The 16,924-nt window shown below is 47.8% G+C and overlaps 5 protein-coding genes across 5 annotated transcripts; all 5 read left to right on the top strand.

Moving 5' to 3' along the window:
- Nucleotides 1-1,108: 1,108 nt before the first annotated feature.
- On the top strand, nucleotides 1,109-2,225 carry VFPPC_03995 (proteinase; the record flags this gene model as incomplete). Its single annotated transcript, XM_018283419.1, has 2 exons — nucleotides 1,109-1,180; nucleotides 1,236-2,225. The coding sequence occupies 2 exons, from the start codon at nucleotides 1,109-1,111 to the stop codon at nucleotides 2,223-2,225; spliced, it is 1,062 nt and encodes a 353-aa protein (XP_018144477.1).
- Nucleotides 2,226-6,109: 3,884 nt separating this feature from the next.
- VFPPC_03994 (polyprenyl synthetase) lies at nucleotides 6,110-8,548 on the top strand (the record flags this gene model as incomplete). The annotated part of the gene is made up of 5 exons (XM_018283418.1): nucleotides 6,110-6,739; nucleotides 6,785-6,991; nucleotides 7,046-7,575; nucleotides 7,635-8,146; nucleotides 8,205-8,548. The coding sequence occupies 5 exons, from the start codon at nucleotides 6,110-6,112 to the stop codon at nucleotides 8,546-8,548; spliced, it is 2,223 nt and encodes a 740-aa protein (XP_018144476.1).
- Nucleotides 8,549-10,820: 2,272 nt separating this feature from the next.
- Nucleotides 10,821-12,142, top strand: VFPPC_13555 (hypothetical protein; the record flags this gene model as incomplete). Its single annotated transcript, XM_018291330.1, has 5 exons — nucleotides 10,821-11,080; nucleotides 11,135-11,157; nucleotides 11,215-11,579; nucleotides 11,636-11,676; nucleotides 11,746-12,142. 5 exons carry the CDS (start codon nucleotides 10,821-10,823, stop codon nucleotides 12,140-12,142), a joined length of 1,086 nt encoding a protein of 361 aa, XP_018144475.1.
- Nucleotides 12,143-13,665: 1,523 nt separating this feature from the next.
- On the top strand, nucleotides 13,666-14,406 carry VFPPC_03993 (hypothetical protein; the record flags this gene model as incomplete). The annotated part of the gene is made up of 2 exons (XM_022428371.1): nucleotides 13,666-14,062; nucleotides 14,234-14,406. The coding sequence occupies 2 exons, from the start codon at nucleotides 13,666-13,668 to the stop codon at nucleotides 14,404-14,406; spliced, it is 570 nt and encodes a 189-aa protein (XP_022284435.1).
- Nucleotides 14,407-15,602: 1,196 nt separating this feature from the next.
- VFPPC_15707 (hypothetical protein) lies at nucleotides 15,603-16,486 on the top strand (the record flags this gene model as incomplete). Its single annotated transcript, XM_018293460.1, has 4 exons — nucleotides 15,603-15,627; nucleotides 15,698-16,038; nucleotides 16,090-16,313; nucleotides 16,369-16,486. The coding sequence occupies 4 exons, from the start codon at nucleotides 15,603-15,605 to the stop codon at nucleotides 16,484-16,486; spliced, it is 708 nt and encodes a 235-aa protein (XP_018144473.1).
- Between the last annotated feature and the right edge of the window lie 438 nt (nucleotides 16,487-16,924).

The following is a 16,924-nucleotide window of genomic DNA, read 5'->3' as shown; positions in this document are numbered from 1 at the left end:
TCCGCACTTGCCAACTCAGAATGATGGCACCTGCCCAGAACCTGCCTAGAGTCGAGCAACTGTCAGCTCAAGTGCTGCCTGGCGTTAAATTGCTGAACATCAGTGCCCACTCCCATGTTTTCAGCAAAGTTTTCCCAAAACACAACATTCATTCCATAGGAAACCAACAACGCTGCACAACCGTATCCAAATTTTGTTCATTCTTTGACATCATTCATCATCATCATCCATCATCCATCATCCATCATCCATCATCCATCATCCATCATCCATCATCATCGTCATGGTTCATCTCTCCACCTGGGCGTTATCAGCTCTCGCTGGCTCCGCCTTCGCTCTGCCTCCCGAGCCACCACCTTTCAAATGGCGGAACATCGTGCCAAACAAGAAGCTTGAGTATTTTCCTTGTCCAACTTCTATGCCTTTCCAATGTGCTCGTCTGGAGGTGCCTCTGGACTGGAAAAACTTGTCGGACCCAAGCACTGCTGCCATCGCTATTCGAACCTTACCGGCCAAGGTCCATGCAAGTGACCCTGCCTTTGCTGGGAGCATTCTCATCAACCCAGGTGATCATGGAGCGTCCGGAGTCGACTTCGTCTCCGTCGGCGTGAGCCTGCAAAAGTTGTTTGACAAACCTGGCCACCGCCACTACGAAATCGTCGGCTTCGACCCCAGAGGTGTTGGGGTAACCACTCCCACGTCGTACTGTTTTACTGACCATGAAAAACGTTTGTTGTGGGAGAGCGAATACAGAGGCACGGGTGGCACCAGGTTAGTCAGACCTCCCCCAATCATCAGTTGGGGCCCAGTCGACCCATGGGAGACCAAGCCACTATGGAACGCTTTCGCCCTCCATGCAGCACACGCAGAACACTGTTCCATGACACAAAATAAACATGGAAAGGGCATGGAATATGTTAGCACCGCCAATGTTGCTCGTGACATGGTTGCCATCATAGACAGCCTGGACGAGTTTCATCGTCGAGAGACCAACAAAACCATCGACAAGTTTTAGAATGACGACAGTCTCGATGGAAATGGAAAGGCCCCCCGATTGAATTTCTATGGCATCGGATATGGAACCGTCCTTGGAAACACATTTGCCTCCATGTTTCCCGGCCGCGTTGGACGTATGATTCTGGATGGCGTTGTAGACACAGACGACTACTTCGCAGAAAGGGTAAGAATCCACCATGTTAAAAGTCATCCAACTCGGGAATCTGCTAACAAAACAGGGTATGCTGAAGAACATTGGCGACATGGACAAAGTGTTCAAAGAGTTCTGGAGGAGCTGTCGCGCGGCAGGACCCAAGATATGCTCCTTGGCCAAGTTGAAGCACCCACAGAGACGGTTCTGGTCTTTGGTCTGGTCTTTGGAACGCAATCCGTGGACGATGGTTACTGAAGACGGAAACACAATCATATTGACAGAAGACCACCTCAAATCTTGGGTTGGTAAATGTATGTATGCTGGCCACGACTCGACCAGTTTCTGCTCAACATTCTTGTACGAAGCCTTGGCCGCGGAGTCTCACACCAGTCATTCTCCCACTGCCCCATGGGCATTTCCATATGTCTACAACATGTACTCTGGTTCTCGATATGACATCCCACCGAACAATTCGATTCCGCATGAGGAAAGCATTCCACATAGGCGCAGAGAGATGAGCTCCGCCGTGCAGTGCGGTGACAGCCCCGATTTAACAAACAAGAGCCAGTTCTGGTGGAAAGCATATGTCGAAAAGCTTGCACGACCTTCTGAACTTTTTGGCCGATATTGGGCATCTCGCCGTCTGCCTTGTGCATCGTGGCCATTCAAATCTAACTGGAGATTCACCGGGCCATTCACAACACCCCCGTCCGACCCTGAGCTGAAGCCCGGAGTCCCAGCTGCACCACTTCTTTTCTTATCATCGCGTCTTGACCCTGTCACTCCTGTTGAAGGCGCTCGCAAGATGGCTTCCCGTCATCCAGGGGCAAAGCTGGTCATCCAGGAGAGCGTGGGCCATGGCGCCATTGCTGCAGATTACAGTCTGTGTGTGCAGCACATTATTGCTGACTATATGGGAACTGGCAAACTTCCATCAAAAGAGACTTCATGTCAGCAAAGCTGTGGATATTGGGATTCAAACTGCACGTATGAACACCCCGAATTGACACCTGTCCGGTCATGGTTCATGGAGCAACAAGCGCGACAGTCGTTCAATGACTTCATCCTTGGCTAGCCACTTGACCTAAGACCTGTACTGTTAACACAATAGCCCTAGTCAGAATATAATATATTGGTAGTTTTATTCCTATATCGCGTCGTTTGCTGAGGCATATTGAGCTGTGTTTGTGTATACCGAAACCATCCAAGCAGCGGAAGTCACATACAGGGTCTTGTCAGCGATATGTTGTGATGATCATTGCATGTTCCTCAATCACAGCAACAACTACGTGGTTGAGTCCTGTTGGCAATTTCTTCGTATTCAGTTCCCTTTTTCTCGGTTTGATTCAGAGAAAAGGGCTTGTCAACTAACCATGCGTCTGAGAGAAGGGAGAAAAGTACATACCAAAGCTAGCAAACCATGTTTGGAGTAGAATCACGCAACAGTTATACAGACAGAATCTGATTTTCACCTACAGTATGTCTTAGTTCGCTGCTCTCAACAGCTAATCCCAAATTCTGGTGCAGCCGCATGTCCCAAGGTGCCAAAATTGTTCACAACCACCCCATTTTCTGTGCACATAGGCAAGTGTTGCGGGATGTGCCGCGAGAAAATTTCTGTTTTCTCTTGCCGAGGGCGGCGGTCGCCTAGTAAGCTGTGTATTAGATCTGGCATAGTAGTACACCTGATAACTCAGCTTACAGCATGAGAGTCAGCTAAATACCACCTCAGCGAAAGGATTCCGGGCTGCTGAGTCTCAATTCATGTGGAGGCTGACACAAGGAGAGATAGAACGAGCGTAACATATGGCACAATAAACTACTTTCTCAGTCAACCGTTTCGTCTCGTTTGTAGCGACCGGAAATCTCTGCGAAAAGAATAGCCCTGAATTCAGTCACCTTACGGAAAGCAGATGTACGCCACAGCAGTAGGCTACCTCTCATGTAACAGTCATGATGAGTGATGTGACGCGACTGTGCTGCTCTCTCATCAATGCAAGCATCTCACAAATATTACTAAGTTCGCCAGTTTATCTCACTCATTTATCACAAAGACGACTGTGAGCCATTTATGATTTGAAGGTTGCGAGAATCTATCCCAGTTTCCTAGATTGCAAACCTTGAACACGCAAACGCCGGCAAAGGCCGGCCACGTGTTAGCGCCGAGAGTGAATCACGACGTGACGTTGGTCGCGATGTTGCATGCGATATGGTCAGGATCGTAAATATGTGTTGTATCTTCCTTGTTCCTCTATTACAGTTATATTTCGATTTCCTTGCTCCGGGTGGCTGAGCCGTGCTGGGCTGTGAGGCATAGGCGAAAGTAAAGAAACCTCAGCACGGCTGCTGCGCACTCATCGTCGGGTAAGACGACCGATACACACACCTACAAAGCTGAAAATTTTCTTCTCAATAGCAGCGGCATCGGCTGTCTCAACCACACATATAGTGCACAGCCCTATAGACCTTTGTGCTCCGAAGCAAAGGGCGGAAACCGGAGCAACATACGGAATACATGATCGATACCACGCCCGCCAGTGGTGACCGACCATCTCCATTGGATACACTGTGAGCGTTGAGCTGTACAGAAGAATTGCCGTTGCACAGTCACCAGAGATGTGTCCAACTTGTTTCACCGACTAGCCCTTTTGCAGGGACATGTTGCAATGCATCGGGAATGTTCGCCAGTAAGTCCAATTATGGATTTTTGGGAACCAACCGGTGGTTGTATGCTTTTGCCAGAGAAGGTAGCAGTTTACGTACTACACCTCAGATGTAAGTTAGGGACCCCAAAAGCGGCAGTATATCGTACGGGTTTGGGAGTTGTGATTGGTGTCCGGTTCAACCACCTCAAATGTGATAATAGTTCCTGAAGCTCAAAGATTGATCTGGGCGATACATCTCCACGGATGCGTTTCGGCTGCTATCTCCGTTACTCCACGTGTCGAGATTAATGTTGCCGGCTTCTAACACACCAAAGACCAATTTCACACAGATTATGACCGAGAAACAAAGCCCGTCAGTTATTTCTTGTCCAATCAACACATGTACAGGACGCGGGTTCAGCCGTCTTACCTTCGGCAATGTCTCAAACGACATCCAACGTGATCCCACTGTCGCAGCCATCGTTGTGACGATACATTAACAACCAGATGGAATAGAGTCCCCTTTTCCCTTGAAATACTACAGAGTTAAAATTTTCGCCAAAAAAAAAACCGAATGTTGTAAAGGTTGCTGGTCTAATAAGTACACATTGAATATCAACACCGACATGACGGAAATCCGACGTAAGTGGCTAACCGCCCGACTTTGCGCCCGAAACATGTCTGAGATCACTTCGGACCCAAAATGGACAATGTCCAAAGTACTGAGCCGGCTCGGACGAAAATCCTCATTTTGTAACTGTGGGAAGATGCAGATGACCTGATGTGTGCAACATGAATCCTCTGTGGCTGGCTCAATCTGGATACACAATATTGCAGCGTCGTACTCACTACGTGCCCATACTCTCCTGTCTGCTGGTGTGTCTCAGGGACTGCTCAATTATATCCTTCGGTTGAGAGCCTGGCGAAGTTGAGGAATGATTTCTGTGCGCGGTATTGAGACAATCACTCTCACCGACTTCGCGAAGCTTCATGTCTCATTGGAATGGTTGGCATGACTACGAAGTTGTTCAAATCACGGTTGGTCTGTGCTGCTTACTTCCAAACCCTCCGTCTCTCTCTCCTCTGGCCCAATTTGGCGGATGTTGTGGTTACATTCAACCTGGGCGAGAAGAGATATGGCGCCTTGCCCAGGAGCGTTCCAATCATGAGTTGTAGTCAGAATTGAGAAACTGCCACCGTTGCCACAAATATCACAAGTGTGTCATTCTTGGTCAAGCTTGGCATGTCCGTGGATGGCGTCTGCATATGTCCGTATCGGGATGTAACGCAATGTCTACGACAATCGAAACCTTTACAGCGAACCCCGGGAGCAACCAGTTACATTTGGCGGAAAGACTTGACAACGACTCAACATGACTGAGCATGACGATAAATGATCCAAATCCATCCGCCTGCATACTGTGAGAGGATCAAAGAGGAACCTAGACAAAATTCACCCAGTTAGATGTAACCTGGGCCGGAAGAACATGATGTATGGGAATCTGGTTGAACCCTGCATGTGTCCTGGCTTGGAGGTTTTTAATCTAGAGTTAGGGACTCGTCCTCTCTAAGGTATATCACAACGGTTTTCTTTTAGGCTAACGATAAACTAGGTAGCGCTCAACTAAGTTAACGCTTGACTTTAATATATCACTGACACTGGCGCCTTGCCGCCCCGGCGGGCAATCATGCTGCAGCCGTGCTGCCAAATCCCGCTAGTCGCATGTCCATGCATAAAATCATGCAGGGCATCATCCAATGAATCAGTCAGAGAGAACGTCTCAATGGCACATGTAAAGCAGGGTCTGGGTCTCCGGCGGCAACCTGATTTAGAGCGCACAGTGATTTGGAAGGGGAACTCAAAGCCATCAGAGTCCAAGATCCAAGGGAGGGACTTCATGGAGCAAAAGTAATTGACCCTTGTATGTACTCGGAGGTATCTCATACAGGGACCTTCTACAAGCACTGACAAAATTACGTCCTCATCGCAGGGACGACAAGTAGTATGTACTTCATCTTTTCTGAACCACCTTGGCACAGCAACCATTCCAAAACCTGCGTATGTCTACAAACTTTATCCAAAGACCCGGAGATGAGTACCATTTTCGCCGAGTCTCGCATGCTGTGGCGCATGGCGTTCTCAATATAAGTAATATACTATGCAATATAGCATTTCCTTGAAGACAAACAGTCTCAGTTTCTCTTCCGCCTACATCTTCGCCACCTATCTTTTACATCACTGCCTGCCATGACTATTAACGCATCGCCTTGCTGTCATAAAGACCCTCCCTCCGGGGGTATACCAGTCTTGAAAATGAATGGTGCATCGAGTTCCTTTGTGGACAAGACTCACAGCATCAACCGATCGGACTTGACGCCCTTGCCGACAGACCCGCGCATCAATGACGCGCCTCAGCTTCAATCCAAATTGGAATGGTACTACTTCCAGTCACATCTTACAAGTACCATATCTGAGGATCCCGACCACACCGTCATTGTGTGTATATTTCGCCATTCTCCCGATGATGCCACGGCTGATCACACTTGGGCTGTGATATACGCAACCCTTGACTGGAGGACACAAAAGTACACCACGTATTCAAAAGTGCCTCCAAGAGTGCCTGAGTATGCTGCAAGGGTGATTGAGGGTAGCCACTCTTTACTCAGTACAACTATTCAAAACATGGTCGACGCTGGTCCAAATAGCGAAGACGGAGCACCTTTCACACCGGATACGCTCTTCACAAACCCTATGCAGATTCGTCAATCAGCCAAAGGAGAGGGTCCCGCCATACAGCTTGACTGGGACAACGGTGCTTTCTTGGTAGGTGAGAATGGCTCCTATCACCTAAAGGTTCCCGAGATCGAACTCGACATTCAAGTTCGCGCGACAAGACCGATGATGCTTCACGGTAATGACGGAGTGACCCACAAAGACGACAAGGTGTGTCTACTCATCTGCCTTACATTCTTTCATCTAATTCTTTAGCATGCCATGTTTTACTATAGTTGGCCACGCACCGAAGCGGTGGGCGAGTATAAGGGAGACAAAGTGGTTGGCATGACATGGGTTGACCACGAGTATTCCCTGGACAAACAACGGAAACAGCTGAGTTCAGATTCGCTGCCGCCTGGTTGGATGTGGTTCTCATTACTCACCGTCGGCGCCAAGCCCATGGAGATTTGTATCACAAAGGTCTGGTAGGCCAATTGGTCCCCTCACTAAGTTTCACAACTAACCTGTGTTCAGGTTTTGCAGCATGGTGACGTTGCCGAGCAATACATCGTGTACATGGACGAATCGGGGCAGCGCCGCAGAGAAGAGGACTTCATACTCACGTCGTGTAAACCATGGGTCTCTGGCCAGACTTTCCAGAAATTCGACACGCACTGGCGACTTACGATCCCGAGCCGCAATGTCGATATACAGATTGAGTCTGTGACGCAGAACCAAGAGTTCCAAACTTGGATTCGGTTACCGTCCTTTTACGAGGGCGCAGTTCGTTTCTCTGGCACTTGGGAAGGTGTTCCAATTAAGGGCTTTGGAGCTATGGAGCTGGTCAATGAGTTCAACTCGTCGGACAAGTTCATGGAACTAACGCTTAACAACGCATCGTCACTCGTCCGATCGGAAATTGAGGCGGTTGTGCCACAGTCGGTCCGTCCGAATCACTTTGAGCACATCACCAACATTCAGTTCGACAGCGTTGAGGAGAAGGTCGTTCAGCAGTCGATTGTAGATGCCTTCTACATGTTGAGCAATCGGGGAGGCAAGAACTGGTGAGCTACCACACCCCTTTCAACCTGATGGACATATTAGACTTATGGCAAGATTCAAGGCGTCCCATGCTGTTCGGAGCGGCACTTGGGCTCGTAGGCGGCAACGCGAACGACTGGCGGCCATTTCTCGTCATCCCAGAGATGCTACATACGGCTTCATTGATCATTGACGATATCGAAGACGAAAGCGAGACTCGTCGCGGGGGACCTTGTGTACACAAGGTTATAGGAGTGCCAACAGCCATCAATGCTGGATGCGCCATGTATTTCTGGGGGGAGACCATAGTCAGGGATAGTGAGGCTCTTTCAGAAGTACAACGAAGAGACTATTACGCCACATACTTCGAGATGATGCGGGTTGCACACATTGGACAGGCACTCGACATTGCTGGCATGACCATGGAGCAGCTACCGACCATTGAGGAAGCAAACGCCATGTTATCTCGTGTCGTCAATCTGCACCGATGTAAGAGTGGTAAACCTGCGTCCTGCTGTGGCATTGCCGGATCGCGTCTCGGAGGTGGAACTCCTGAACAAACTGAGGCCATTGGGGCTTATGTTCAGAACCTAGGTGAGCCCTTTCCACTCTTGCTCGTGTAAAATTGTGGCTAGCTACTAACATGTTGCAGGTATCGCCTTTCAGATCCGTGACGATGTGCTCGACGTGCTAGGCAAGGTCAAAGGCAAAAATGCTGCCGACGACCTGTATAACCACAAAATCACCTATCCTGTGGCGAAGCTGTTTACTCTAGATCATCCTGACCGGGAGAAGTGGTTCGGGTACTGGGAGGACCGCGACGTTCCAGCTCTAGTTGAGGTGCTCAAGTCCTCGGGGACAATGGACATGTGCAACCAGGAAATAGAGCGCATGGTGTTGGAGGGATGGGATCTTGTAGATTCTCTGACGCCTAATTCTTTCAGCAAGGTGTTGTTCCGCATGTTTGGGAACTTTTTGATTGAGCAGCACTACTAGGTCCCGGCAAGGTAGTTTCTTGCCTATGTAACTCTAGGTTCTGTCGTACTGGCATTTAGACTTTCAACGCTAGTTATGGAAACGTATTTGTCTCAACAACTTGCGAGTGATTACGGGCTACGTCTTGGATAGTACTAGCTATTAGCCTCCCAATATTCCATCGTATACACAAGAAAAATTCGACACAAGGCACTGGTTAATTTCCACCAAAGTCTCCAGCAACCGGGGGCAGCGTGCTATATGACGTGTCAAAAAAAGAAGCGTTTTGTTCCAGGATTGAGCCAGCTGCTCAGCCATGTAAGCCACAAATGGCCGTTGCCAGATTGGTGGGAGAGACAATAAATCGGCACCCAGAGGTTGAGACTCGTTGTCTCAATACGACCCTGGACGGGTCTTATGTTCTCTCTACAATGCACGTCTGAGTGGCACATTTTCTCATCTTTTGTTTCGGCTGGATGTGCCCCGGCTCAGTTTAGCAGAGACAAACTACCGTAACTCTAGTTTACTTAATTTCGTGAAACCGCAAGATCCAAACGGATGTCTTCGAGGAAGCGACTCCAACATGTTTGCAACAAAATAGTGACGTTCCCCGTCCCCTGTGAAACCTTTTTTAATAAGATCTACTTAAGACATAAAGCCATTACATCCGCGGCCAGCACGAAAGATGACCCTTGTTGACTAGCTTCGGCGAGGGAGAGGCTCCTCCCGGATGTTCTGGCTTAGTGTCAACTGTCACATAAGTATTTATTTTACTTCACGATGACTGTCAGTGTTCTATGATGATTAAAGGTTTGCCGTCGTTAACATGTTTGGGCGCCTGACATGGCGATTTGCGGAACGAGCAACAGATCTCACGAAACGACTACCACGGCCGACATTGGGGAATTCTGAAAACTTGTCCTACCCATGCAGCTCCCCCGAGCATTAATCCATGTTGAAGGGTCTGCGACATTGGCATGGGCTTAATAGAAATTGTGTACCGTTTGTTTCTCAGGTCGGCCCCCAGCCCGACTATCCCTTCTGCACCCGCGTCTACATAAATGAGCTGCACGGGACAAGGGTGGCATCAGAAGAGGAATAGACCGTGGAATATTCCCAAACATGGGGCTGACGAGCTATATTGCGGAGAATCCCAGCAACACTGGCATCATGACGATAGAACAAGCCCCTGAAGAATTGCCCTTGGGTGCTGCAACGCGATTGACTGACAAGAAAATGTGTCACAACAAAGAATATCTGGAGTAATTTGAATGATAATATAGCGAGAGATCTTTGGTGAATTGATCTCATAGAAGACCTTGATTTCTGGTCTGCAAGAGATGTTGGCTCTTTCCATACTGGGGGATTCTTTCTTCACGGGGAGTCTCCATACTATGGAAATTTCATATGAGAGAGGAGCTTCATTATGAGTGTACTTGTTGCTTTTACACGCAGAATGCCATCTTGGCAGGGCCAGCTGAGACCTGGAATGTGCCGAAGGCTGAGAAGTGGCGCGTCCGAGGGTCCTGCAGTTCGCCGACTCAGTGCCTTCTTCTTCACAGACTGGAGTGTTTGGCTTTAGCATCCTTACCATGTTGCAAATTACACCGGACTAGAACCGTCCCAGATCGACGGTACATGGCCGCCGCTGTGACTGCATAGAGGCCCCTGCCCACGAGGAGCAGACAGTTTGTTCACCACCCCGGTGAGTATGAACCTATATCGTGGTCTATATAGACCTAGGTTTCCCGAATACCGCAACGTGACCTACTGCTTTTATGAAGGCGCTGCGAAATGACAGACATTATGACCGTGTTAGGAGTCCAACCAAGTCAACGGCAAAGTACTTTCACTTAGGCCCTTAATACGGACATCAACCGTATCCAAACGACATGCCAGTTTCACTCGCAATGTTGCAATAAGAAGAGACATAATTGCAATGGCGTCCAAATTGGTGGTTTGACGCCATCTCCATGACTCAAGACCCGGCAAGGGAGGCTTGCGTCAAACCGGGCGGTTTTCCCTAGTCACCTTCAAAAACCGTTCCCCAAGAGCGTTAATCGGAGACTAAGCACGACATTATATAAGTCCAAGAACTCCAGCAAGATAATACAGCTGTTAATGAATCGTTATTTATTTGTTGATAGATTTCATTCTGTCACCTGCAACTTGTTCTTGTCCTTATCCATACAGCACCCACATTCTTTTTTTTGTATTGAACAACTTGGCAATCACCTGGATTCCGACAACTGTTGATGTCCTGTGTGAATGACCAACTGCCCACTCCTTCATCATGGCAGGCTTTCTTATCCCAGATACCTACCAGGTAGTTCCGCCATCTCTCGATGAGCTCTTAATGGCTAGCATTATTTGGGGCTTCTCGTTGGCAGCCGCCCTATTTAGCGGCGTTAAATGTATCCGACAAACCTCAGCCTCCTGGAAACGATCCAAACGGATCAGCCCTTACATCGTTATGATATGGGCAGAGTTGATCGTTTCCACGGCAATTGGCATTATATGTTGGCTCTTTATCAGGGGAATCCTTCCGGCAAGGTACGCTTGCCAACCGACCTGACAGATTCACATCACTAACTCTAACCGGGACAGCTTCTGGGCATTTTTCTTTGTGTGTAAGAGCCACTCTGTCCTTCTCATTTACGAGCGCCCTGCTAATTCATAGCTTGCAGTATGCCTCTGGACCGTTCAAATTCAGTGCATCTGCGGAATCATCATCAACCGAATCGCTCTGTTAATGTTCGATCGCCGACAGGCTAACAAGATTAAATGGATCGTGGCTATCATCTTGGGTTTGGTTAACATTAGTGTATTTTGTATTTGGTTACCGGCACGTCTGCAGATATCCGCCACATTCATCCATGTCAATGAGATTTGGGATCGGATTGAAAAGGGCATTTTCCTCGTCATCGATGCGGGTCTCAACTTTTACTTTCTCTATCTAGTCCGAACCAAGTTGATTGCGAATGGCCTACAGAAGTATATGCCACTTTTCAAGTTCAATATGCTCATGGTTGCCGTTTCCATAAGTCTGGATGTGAGTACGGCCAAAAGCCGGCGTTGTTGAACAATAGCTAACGCAAGCACCAACAGATCATTTTAATCGGCAGCATGTCAATAGGAACCGGTGTCATGTATGTCCCGCGAAGATGGCGCGCACATCAAGCTTTTGTTTATACGATTTGCTGAATCCGTGATTCTAGCTACATGTTATTTCATCCTCTTGTCTACATTCTCAAGCTACATATTGAGATGAACATTGCAGATCTCATCGTCAGGGTTGTCAAAGCCACATCTGACAACAAGAGCTATGGAAACGACACAGAGTTGCGGTCGAAACGAACCAGAGGAGCGATTGGCGAAGACGGCTCAGTAATCAGGACAACCAACGGGCGAACATTGGACCACTTTGGGGGAACCCAGGTCGACATCGAAGTATCTTCCGGCGGATACAATAAGGGAGATATTGGTGGAGGCATTACCAAGGTCGTTCATACCAGGGTGACATCCAAGAGATGCGACGAGTCTGAAGACGGTGATAACGGTTCAGAGTCGTTGGCCAGTCTGAAGGAGCGCATGCCAAATGGTTCTTTCGTCTAGCATGTGTGATGAATGGTGGCGTTGGACGGCTCAGCATCTGGAATTTGACATTCCATTTGAATCGTGTAGCACGGTGAGAATTTTCGTCAATGCCTTTGGCAATGCAAGCCTGTCCAAATACATGAGGACTCTTGGGAGCTGAACTTCTCAACATTTGCTCGGTACCTCCAGAGTCGGCACTTGGCCACTTCGTGCGAAAGGTTATTGAGCAAGGGGTGTGTCGCCATCAAGGTGAATCTTCGTCCAGGGCCGTTTGCCTGTGCACTTTCCGGATTCTTCTCCAAGCATAATACATAAATAAATAAAGCTTCTTTCGTATCTAATTAGTTATACTTTCATTATTCGATTAATAAAGTAGGTTCCCCCCTCAGCATTACCAAAAGTGGCGCACAACAACGTATATATTTAAACTGAGCAGACGAGCCTCCATCGAGGGCAGCCGCAGCACCCATAACCGAAGACTCTGTTTTACTTCCTGGAATCGACCATTTGTAACTGCGATGTTGGAAATGTGCATATGGCGGTCGGTTGAAGCAGCAGTCGCTCCACCACCCAAGAAGATATTTCCGAGTATATGTACAATGCTGCCCACGTTGCCTCTCATGGCTGCCGCCTGAAGTCTGTGGCTGTTAATGGCAGTGCTGTTTTTAGACCATCTAATCAGCAGGGAATTTGTGAGCTCGTGCAATTCAAACGTAGGTCTTTACAAAGCACAGAGCTACATATTCTTTCCAACATCTGCAAGACGCTCGAGGGAAGTCTGCTGAATCACACTGAAGGCTTGAAAAAGTTAGTTACAGCGGGAATTAACTCATGATTTTGGGGATAGTATCCGTCCTCCACACATTGGTCAGTCAACGCCACCGAGACGGCAAATACTTATTCACCTCCAATACCTGATGGCGCCACATGTTCTAGAACAGGCCATTACAGCTGAGAGCTGCCTCAAATTTTGAGATGACGCACGACGATTCTCAAACAGGCCATGTCAACGGAATAGAACTTCTAGTGCCTCTATGCATCAGCGGAGTGTTCCCTCTTGTCAGGCCAAAAGAGTCAGAGGTCATTTTATTTGGCACACCGCATGTGTGACAAAGGCTACTTCATGGACGAGGCTGCAGAATCCACGCGCACGTTGACAGTAACTGAGACCTGCTACCAACTAAGAGTAGATTCAAGTCAAGCCCGAAACATAAGAGTCCTCATGGTGCGGTGTGACCATAACCCCGATATACCAAGATCCCAGGCTCGGCTATTGATAGGCCAATTCTCATATGCCGCAACGGACCAATACTACGAGCCAACGAGATATCAGGATCATTTTATCATCGACGGCTTCTACATACTTGAGTCAGGGCGCCACACATACATCGCATTTACGCCAACTAGCAGGGATGAACTGGAGTTAACTCACAGCCTCTCATGTCGTGCCACATCACAGAACGAATGCCCTGGCATGTGACGGTCTACGACGAGATATCAGCAATTCTATAACTCAATATCAATATAATACGTTAAATACAATGGGGTTCGTTCTGATCATGATCCGTGGAAGTTCACTTCTCCTGAACCGAGAACAAATTATCCCTGACCATCTGTCAGCTCACCCACCGAGCATAAGCAACATGGCGTGTACGGCTCCTAATTCGTTATCCTACTACAGCACGAGCAACGCCATCTTATCTACTATTGGAATTTGCTATGTTCTTGTCGGTATCATGGTGGCTGGTATTGGGGGGAAGGTTACAGCACTCCTTGCCGTGCCAATTCTCTCCTCTATTGGGTGTGCTATAGCCAATGGTCTTGCTTACTACGGAAGCTTTGTTGGTTGCCCCCTTGTGAACCAGGCAGTCGCTTTCTTATTCTGTCACTTCTCCTGGACGGTAAGTGCCATGTTTGTACACAGTGTTGGTAATAGCGGCCATCCTTTTCATTTCTCTTAAAATATGGGACTTGTCAATGGAATATAACCTGTACTATCTCTCTGCATCAGCGGAGTATTCCCTTTGGCTGAATGACCTAGCGGTCATGTTCTTTGATAGGACTGCTATACACAATCGACTAACTCATGGTCTCCTTGGCCTCTATTAGATTTAAGAAGTCGGACTCCCTTTTTATGGGTACATCATCCTACTCAATCTCCTCCACGATCGAGAGCGCATTGTATACTTGACTATTTACTGGTCGCTTATGCTCTTGATCCTAGCCATCCGCGTCACTATTGCAGCGATACACACAAACTTTCTACTTCACGGGATGCCTGAAACAAATGAATATTCAGTTAGGATGAGCCGCATACATGTAGGCTACTTTTTGTCTCTCGCATTGGCTGAAACCGTGACTTCTATATTCTTACTGAAAGTCTTCCTCTGTGCTTAAGTCATCGACAACTGGTGGGCTGACGGGTGGTACACTATTCCGCTATCTCATGCGTAGCACTGAGATACGTGTTGCCACGCTGGCTTTTATCGGCATAGGGAGGACTATAACCTTCTCTTTTAGTGTTTTTGAAGGGAAGCATGCGTTTGTATTTGCCCATAATTTCCATACGATTTGAGAGCCTCAGGCTAAATATGTCCACCCGCGTGTCCCGAATGCAACTTCGGCCCTGCGACAGTTTGGGCTTGCAAGCATGCATCCAATAGTTTCATTATGCTGCGTAAAGAAAAGGCAACGAGATGTGACGAGTGTGAGAGCAAACAAGATCCAACACAAACAGGCATCAAAAAGGTGCTGGCACTATGACATCTAATTGAAGGAGCTAGCTTTGAATGCAAGTACTCCGTTTCAGACTGCAATCAGCATCTTTACACGTTGAACAAAGGCCCAAACCGAGGGCACTACATGCTGAGGCATCGTGATAATCCGCGACCCCGCGAAAGTTGATTGGAGTAATTAAGGTTGGCACATACTGCACCCACAATACAGCCAGATTCCGGGGTCAGACAACACTTTCGAGAGTCGCAACGCATTGGCACCAACACATTTGCAAAGGGATTAGCTAACCCTCAAGCAAACTTTTAGTGCTATACCTATTGAAACAGAACTATAATCATGCTTACCTGTACGTCATGTGTGTCTTAATCTCAATTTGGAGGTGTCGTCAAGACATTCAAAGGGCGTAACACAAAGAAAGCTCAACGTGAAAATAGCTGGCCAGGCGTATGCTACCCACAAAGCTGTCAGAAAAGACAATGCCCGCTTTGAGATTCTTAAAACATAAATCGTCGTTACGAAACTCGTCAATGGTTGACAATCACTTCCAACCTTCAAACACTGCTTTGTTGTATTCCTTTAACGACGCAGTATTTAGACAGCCTTGCCCATCGCACAGCAAATGCTTCACTTGGAGACCGAGTTCCTCCGCACCCTCACAGACTGAGATATCTAGTGATGACATCAAGCGCAGGACGCCGCAGTACACAATAAATTAGCCAAGACCAAAGACCAACCCAACAAAATGGCCAGTGAAGTCAACCATGCGAGTACGAGTCACAAAGGTTAAAACTACTCTGTCCATCTTCATAGACAGAATCTTTCCACTAACTTCACCAGGATTCACCCGGGTATCATTACATGAGGACCCGCCTCAGTATTCTTCTTACTACTCGGCCGAACCCGACACTATCCCCGGCAACGGTACCCCAGGGACTAGCACTACAACCAACGCCACTGGGAGCCAATCTACTACCGGCGATTCTTCTTCGCCCAGTTATAGCTACATTCAGCTTCGTAGACTTCCCAAACTCAAAATAAGTCCCTGGATTCTACTCATTGTGGTTCGATTCTTTCACACTTTGTGGTATGCCCTCCCCTGTTACCTGGCACTTTCCGCAGAAACCGCCGTCAAATGGCCTTTTTCTTCTCCGCCTCCGCCTCGCTGGCTCCTTTACGCTGTAAGTCGCATTATTGAGTGTTCTAAGGCTTGTTGATCCTAATAAACCTAGGGCATTATGGGCATATCTTCAAACGGTATCACAATATTATTGTACATCTGGGGCCAGACTGGCATGAACACACCGGACGTCTTTGTGAAAACCTCCGTAGTTCTTGATGTTCTTGTTTTCTGCGGAAATGTGCCCTTCATTGCTTTAAGTTGGCGTCAAATCGACTCAGATACCGAAGGATATCCGCTGCTGAAGAAGATAACAGTTTGCCAGGTTTTTTCGATGTAAGTTAGCTCTCTGTTTAGCCATTTCACCTCCGCTAACAATGAAACATCGCAGGATATTACATGTGGTTCAAGTCGTCTTGATGAGCTGCTACATTCTCAAGACCCGATGGGACCGTGTAAAAAAAAGCAAGCCAAGAACTATCAAAAATGGAGGTGTTGTTGAGGTTTAGGCCGAGTTACTACGTGATGGAGTAATCGTTGAATTTCGGTCGAGAGTAGGCATTACGAATGAGTTCACCTGAACTCGGTCACAAAGATACTAGAAGAGAAATGGGTAACATAGGCCTTTATCTTCCAGTGCCAACGACAAAGGAGTCTCAGAGAAAAACATTGCAGCCACTCTCAGGGTAACATGATGTATATGACTCAATATACCCTCTCAACGCATCACCTGCTTGTAGGCACAGCCACTGTTGATCCGATAAACGAGCGTCTTACCAACATCGCTGTTGGTGTAAGCCCTAGTTAGCTTGGCGGGCAAAGCCACCCCTCAAACGTCGATCACTCCCATGTCACAGACAGTATCTGATCCCCTATAAAGAGATACTCATTCTTCATTTATGTATCCGTAACTCTACCTATCTGCTATGGTTGTTACCTCAGAGACA

Source organism: Pochonia chlamydosporia, chromosome 3 (genome assembly GCF_001653235.2).
Source record: "Pochonia chlamydosporia 170 chromosome 3, whole genome shotgun sequence".
Taxonomy (NCBI): Eukaryota; Fungi; Ascomycota; class Sordariomycetes; order Hypocreales; family Clavicipitaceae; genus Pochonia; species Pochonia chlamydosporia.
This window is presented reverse-complemented; position numbering and strand designations above follow the sequence as displayed.